At 32.8% G+C, this 7,724-nt stretch overlaps 1 protein-coding gene across 1 annotated transcript in view; it reads right to left on the bottom strand.

Annotated features, from left to right (window-relative positions):
• Nucleotides 1-7,724, bottom strand: part of LOC106103204 (facilitated trehalose transporter Tret1-like) — a 61,007-nt gene that overhangs the window by 8,745 nt on the left and 44,538 nt on the right. Inside the window, exons 2-3 of the mRNA XM_013282894.1 lie at nucleotides 5,580-5,782; nucleotides 2,813-2,975 (exon numbers count right to left, since the gene is read on the bottom strand). Coding sequence (XP_013138348.1) covers nucleotides 2,813-2,975; nucleotides 5,580-5,684 — 268 coding nt within the window. The 5' untranslated portion in view covers nucleotides 5,685-5,782. The remainder of the gene's footprint in view (nucleotides 1-2,812; nucleotides 2,976-5,579; nucleotides 5,783-7,724) is intronic.

Raw genomic sequence — 7,724 nt, 5'->3', positions numbered from 1 at the left:
TCTAGTGACATTGACAGCTGTCAGCTAGGGACGTGACGTTTATGCCGATAATCTAGAGTTACGCCAACTCTACAGCACGGTACTAATTTTGTTCCTAACACTACAGACCTAAGGTCTGTGTACTTAAAAAGTAACATTTTAAATATTACTTGAGTGATCTTACTTAACAATACAAAAACACGTGAATGTGATTTCTTTAACTATAATTCCAAAACATACAACATTAACTTCATAAGTACAAAACTTTAAGGTTTTGTCACATGTGTATGAACGCTTACGTAGTTGTTAAAAATTCGTCACCACCTACGCTGATCCATGTCTTATGCAGCATACCTTATGTGTGAACTAAGGCCCGTAGACCAGTGATAGCAGAGCGATAAATATGCTATGAAAACAGCGATTGATTGGTATATGTTCCCGAAGTGTGGCTGAGGACGCCACTATGCTAGGTCCCACTGTCATGGACTGCGTTTGATCAAAACATGGTTAAATTTCGATAGCTCCTATGTAAACTGTCATAAGTCACGATTTAAAGTTTTTCGCAATATTATTTAATTAGTTTTATAATAATTGATAATGGTAATCTTAACTACTAGCTCGTTATTAGCTTCTTTGGTGTATATCGTACTTTATAATATAAACCCATATACTTGATTGACCAATAGTTTCAACATAGACGTTTGTTTCGTCAGCACATCGATAGTTTTACCATTCGTAGGCGCATGCGTTCTATTTTACCAATGTACTCTTCGATATTACATCGAACTATTAAACTTTCTTTGGTGTAAATGGTTTATTGCGCAAAATTATAGACTTTATAATAATATAAAGACAAGGAAGCGCGTTGTAGGATTATTTCATCGCTGTTATTTTTCTTTTCTGACATATGCGAGTGTTGCCAGTCTCCCGCGCGTACAAACTATTTTGTTAATATCCAGTCGGTATAAATATTTAATCTCTAACTACTCTTGCATATCCACGGTATTTTTACTATAATCTATGGTCGGGCGATAGGAATTTAGATATGTACATATATGCTTGTTATTATGTTGATGAATAAAGGATGTCAACTGCATGAAAAACCAACATTAACCGTTAGTTTTCATTGCCAACACAATAGCAGCAGTTCATCTATCGAATTAAAAAAAAAAGATAATATAAACAGGTGTCAATGAAGACCGACACTAAATTGAACGGAAACATTAAAATACAATTGGAATATCTTCCGGGTTAACACGCGGCTTAGGGAAATGTGGCTCGTACACGAAAGTCGCTTGTAACCGAGTTCAAACAAACCATGTTTTATTAAAACTCGGTTGTGCGGTATGCGTGTAGCATTAAATCCTACGAACAATAGCCTATTGCACAGAGCACGACATTTGCAGACACTAAAAAATCCTTAAAAAATATTCCTCAAAGGAAATAAAATGTCTAAACAAAAAAATACCAAAGCCTTTGCAAAATTATACAACAAAATCCAATGGCATAGGAACGCATACAAATACATAATAGACATTATTTTTTATTGTAATTCTTATGACAGTGAGATAATGACAACTCCTTAGTTGTGTCAGTTCATCGTGTTATCGATAACGTCGTTAGGATTATTTTTTTATTTCAATAGTGTCTATAGTTTTGTAACCTATGCCCTGGTATGTGGCACCTGGTATCGAGCTGTGCGAGGTTTGAATCAGTAATCAGCTCATTGATTACGCGTGAGCGGTGCTAAGTGATGTTCTAACTAATAAATCAACATACGTTTTCTATGTAATCGTAGATTAGTATCGATTGTGAGTGGAATTGATTTTTTAATTAGTACCTCAAAAGGTTTTTGTATTACTTAATAAATGATATGTTATGTGTAGTATTATAAATGGTTTCTAAAGGGAAATAAGTTATTGGTAATTATAAATGTATAAAAGATAAAAGATTTTATTGTCTGTGTTAAATTTCAATACTTCTTAATACAGATTTTAGAACAGATTCTACGGAAAAAGAAAACTTATGAAGCAGCGAGTAATTTATTTTTTAATTATTTATTTATTATAATTTCACAGATTTACTTCCATTATTTTGTTTTTTTTTTCACAATTTAGACCATAATCTTGACTGGATAATTTGTACAATTCTCTCTCAACAATCGGATTCACATATTGGACTCTCTATTAATAGCTACTCTGTACATTGCAATTACTTGATGCATTTACAAAGGAAGTAGCCGACACTGGATATCAGGGAGGCTTTATCGCTAAGATTACGCCCGCATACAGCCTGCGAAGTTAATCAGCGTTACTGTAGCGTGGGGCAATACAATGGCCACTAAAACCCTTTATTACGAGCCTCGTTTGCTAACTTTGAGTTATAACTTGAATAGTTTTATGAACATGGGTCATAGGAACAAGCTTGTAAGGAAAATAAAAGGAAAATTGATCCTAAAGAATCAAAAATCATTTTTAGTTGAAAAAAAAAAATAATACTATGCTAAATTTTTAATCATGAGATTTCGTATAGAACATTTTTTCATTTATATCGTTATGATTTATGAGTTTCAAAAAAATATTATTTAGACTTACATCTATTTACGTAGGAGCCAAATTTTTTCCGTTTATATTTTTAAGAGACATACACACACAGAGTGAATTTAGCTGGGGAGGGGACGAGTAAGAAAGGGGAAATCTATCCTTGATTCTCTTTATGGAGTAAAGATGGCAACGCTTTTTTAACCTTATTATTTATAACAAATGTTTTTGGTTACCAGTCGCTTGCTCATTTGTTTTTCTACCATAAAAGAAGTAAAATGTAGTAAACTCACCTAATAAACTAAGACTGGCTATCCAACTGGCTTGCTGATCACTGACTGTAAATGACGCGTTCTTATGATGAGGGTCCTGCATTGACGCGATTGCTGGAGACATGTAGCCTTTGCTCAGACCAGCCGCGAACGGGCCTAGAGACACCGCTAGTGCTGCCAGGATCTGTGGAATAGTGAGATGGAGATATATTAATTATGTAAGATAGAAAGAGCAAAAGCATACGTCGTTTATTAATAGAGTAAGACGCACATATGACATATATGTAGAGAGAAAGAGACAGATGTTGGTAATGAATGTAATGCCTATATGAAGAAAAGTAATGTGCAACAAAAATGATTTTTTTTCTTTATTAGTAAACAAAATTACTAAAGCAATTTTTAGGGACATCTTCTTAAATGACCATTTTGTTAAACAAAGTTCATAGACCTCAACGCGTGTACCAGGCGGACATAAATCTATAGGAGACGTTCGGAATCCGGAAACTCGACTAAAAATATCAATAGCTATAAAAAAGGCTGAAAGCATCTCAACCGTTTGGATGGATGCTTGTGTGGATATGGACTCCTAGTAAACAGTGTTATATGAAATCGATCAATGTTTCAAGAGTGTATTGTAATAGGGTTGTAATTTTTATCGATATCGATAAAATAATTAATAGTATTTTTAATATTTTTTTGACAGATCATGCAATCAATTGTTTTTTTGTACTTTAAAACAAGCTTTCGCCCGCAACTCCGTCTGAGTAGAATTAAAATAAAACAAAAGTAAGTAGCCTATGTGTAAACCAAACTATATTCGACATCTCTTCCAAATGTCATCGAGATCCTTTTAGCCGTTTAGGATATAAACCCTCTATCATCTATCTAAACATTTGCATTTATTATATTACTAAAGATAAAAATAGCAAACCAGCTTGTTCCATAGTTTAAAAATGTTTATTATTATCAAAAGTAAACAAGCCCTTTTGAACTTGACCTAAACCTTAAAATGTTTAATTATTAGGTAATTTTATACCGGATTCGATTCAACATTTATAGCGGAAAACCAATGATTTTCCGTAAACTTATTAACTTGTTAATTTATAACTACTTTGTAATTCACGACGTCGTAAAACTAATTTTACTATCAATTAAACTCTTAATACATTGCCGATCTCATTAATATTAATAGGAACAGATAAAAACGTTAAATTCGTATAGTGAATAAATTATCGATAAATATATTGAAATGGGAACATCACTAATCACTTTATACAAAACGTCAGAACATTTGGGAAGTCAATGACCGGCACACTGCCACACATTTTATCCCCCTCTACAAATTTATTTGTGCACTAGAAATAAGCTATTTTAAACTATAATTCCCAGAACTTAAAGGTCAAAGTGACTGTTCAAATGAATGGCATTTTAACGACAGTAAAATTATCGAGTCATTTGTTACGCTGAAATGACGGAAGATATTGTAATATTGCATAATAGACTTAATGAATAATACGCAATAGATTCTAAATGCTTTGTACTCGTTTTTATTTTAATTGACAATTACATTAAGAAGTTTTCAGTTTATTAGTGAAGGACTATTACTTCAGCGAGTTTATCGTTTTTTTTCACGACAAATAGACAGTTTACTGGATTATTAAAAAAACAGAACACTGGTCTCAAGCTCCGATTTCTATTTTAATATTCAGTTGTTCTTATTCGTCACTAGATGGCGTGCTACAAGTAACAAATAGAAAATGACCTAAATCCATCTTGTACGAAATCCTACAAGATCCCTACATCTATAGCATTAATCAAACGTGATTATTATTTACGTCATATAAAATAGCGCGGTTATTTTGGACAAACATAACCTATAAATTAGATTAAATTGATTGCGCGTTAGTGACCACAGATTATTAAGATGGACGATGTATTTGCTAAACATAAACTAAATAGTTTATGGTCTTGTTGTTTATTTGTTTATAAACATTTATGTCGTAGTTGCATTTAACAGTGGACTTTCACGGCTATATTTGACAAAAAAGATAAGCCCAATAATAACCTTTGAAAAAAGAATTTTACTTTCTCAGCAAAACAAAATGTGTTTACAATTACTTCGACCGCAAAAGTACTCAGAATGCGCTAACTACTGGCATTTAGTAGAAGTTTTGTTTCTTTTTCAAACGTAAAGCATAAGTAAAGATTGTTTTCAAGACAGTATTTTAAAAATGCCGGAAATACATATACCATAAATGGCGTAGTAGTTGTCATTCCAGTTATCGGCACTTGTCAGTACTGACATGCCAGTGTGCCAGCTAGTAATACGTCTACTATTAAATGTTAGTAGGGGCAAAGAGATGTTAGTGAAACGACATATGATAGAAAGACTTGGACGTAAAATGCAAACAAGCAAAGAATAAAAAAGCATTTAAACGCGGAAAGTTGGATGGATGGATGTTATTTCCAAACTGACAACATGTAAAACATAGTTTAGATCACATAGACTAATTACTGAGTTTTTTATTATAATTCCAAAGACTATAGAGTGGGCAAAGCTAGTTAATAATTGCGAATTGGTTGAATTTTTGTTACCTCATAGCTCCAAAACAATTGTATAGATCTAAATGAAATTTGGTAAACATATAGATTATAGACTGGACAAAGATATAGATTACATTTTGTCTAGTAAATATCATCCTATGGGGTAAATTTTTGTTTTTTAACGAAAACCTCTAACAAAATTACTCAGATTTTGAAAAATTTTATTTAGAAGTAAGAAAGTTACCTGTCTCCTATATCCATGTCTTCCGTCATTGGACCTCATCATCATAATCCTCGTCTCCGGAGTGATGTTCGTCATCTTCCCACTGAGTACCGCCTTCTCACACATATACACTGATTTGCAATATTATCGTCACAAACTACACTCGATGTCACTAACTCAATCGTATCGTTCAATTTTTTCACTTCTCATTGTGTTTCGATAATCTGTAACAAAAAAAAAACATTAATAATTTTAGTTAAAAGGAGCAAAAATACAAATAATAATTTTGCTAAGATTTACGCATTCAAAGGATGAACAAAATTTAATCACACTTCATGCTAATATTATAAATGCGAAAGTTTAGATGGATGGATGTTTGTTATAGTTTGTAGCCTAAACAGCTGAACGGATTTCAATGAAATTTGGTATAGATGTAGAGGATAGTCTGGAGGAACACATAGACTAATAACTTTTGTTTTTTATAATTCCACGCTGGCGAAAGTTATTGCTTAACTAAATCTAATATTGTTTACTAATCCAAAACAGCATAAGCTTTAGTTTTATAGCAAAAATATAAGTTAAAACACAGTACACTAGTTAAACATATTTCTCAAAACATAACCGTACCACGAGAACACAGACACGATACTGAGATGTACAAGAACATTGATTGACCATCAAAACAATCAATTGTGTTATAGACAATTACATAGCAGACAAAAGACATACGTAAAAAGGCGTATAGAATGCCACCACAGTGTATAAAACACAGAGAAAACAATTCATAAACTAACTGTTGCTCATGTCTTCGTCCGCGCGGAAATAAAAATCTTACTTACTAATATTATAAATGTGAAAGTTTTGATGGATGTTTGTTAGAGTTTGTAGCCTAAATGGCTGAACGGATTTCGATGAAATTTGGCATAGATGTTAGGATAATCTGGAAGACCACACAGGTTACTCAGTTTTTTTTTAATCTCGCGCGAACGAAGTCGCTGGAATCTAGTTTGTAATAATTCGTTGGTTTATACATGATTAAAATATATAGCCTATGTTACTCAGTGATAACGTAGCTATTTATTGGTGAAAGAATTTTTGAAATCGGAACAGTTTTTGAGTTATTTCAATACATATAAAAATACAAATCTTTCCTCTTTATAACATTAGTGTAGATAGTATGTATGTACAGACCCTGGTCCAATGTTTATACGAAAATTTGTTTATCTCCATATTAGAAACCTCTAAAATAAACAGTATTTCTCTACTACAAAATACGTGCAGTATGGCGTGATTACATTGGATATTGTAACGTAAAATCTATTATCTTCTTATACATATAATAAAACTAGCTGTTCCCGTGCGGCTTCATCCGTATGAAATTATGAAAATTTTATTAATATATTGATAGCAAATGTCAAAATGACATGACAATAACGAACCATGACAACCTTGCTTTCTTGATGTTGGTAGCAATTTATGGTCTCTTTCCCACATTAAGGTTTTTGTACAAAATATTTACCCACTAAGTTTAATGGCGTGAAAATATATAGCCTAAAGCGTGCCGTAAGTGTAGGGCTTTTTATTAAACGATCAATTATTTACAAATAATCTGTAATTGCTGACATCTTAGGCAACAAAAAAGTGTGTGTTTACGCTTTATTATAATAGTATAGATTGGAGTGTGTGTTTGTAATATAAAACAAAGACAGATTTCGACATGATGTATATTTGCGTTGCTGATAACGAAAATCGCATATAACAATTTTTTGTCTGTCTGTCCGCAAGCCGCGTTTGTTCCGGGTAATCTCCGAAACGGCTGTCTATCGACCGGAATTTCACTGAAGGGTATCTGACATAGACGGGCATATTATAGACTACTTTTTGACTGATTTTCCAAAAGAAGGAGGTACTCAATTCGTCTGTTTGTTTTTTTTGTGTGTTACGGCATAACTCCGCCGCTAGTGGACCGATTTTGATAATTCTTTTTTTATCCGAAAGGTAGTGCTTGCAGGGTCCCATTTTTTTGATTGATTTGAGTCAAAGACTACGACGTAGTTAAATAGTTTAGCTCAAAGTCGCGAGACGTAATTTGGGGTCTTTTTTGCTTTCTTTCCTTATTTATCTTAATACGAGCTGTTGCTCGCGACTTCGTCCGCGTGGTATTAG

The sequence above is a fragment of the Papilio polytes genome, unplaced genomic scaffold, assembly GCF_000836215.1.
Source record: "Papilio polytes unplaced genomic scaffold, Ppol_1.0 DF823835.1, whole genome shotgun sequence".
Classification (NCBI taxonomy): Eukaryota; Metazoa; Arthropoda; class Insecta; order Lepidoptera; family Papilionidae; genus Papilio; species Papilio polytes.
This window is presented reverse-complemented; position numbering and strand designations above follow the sequence as displayed.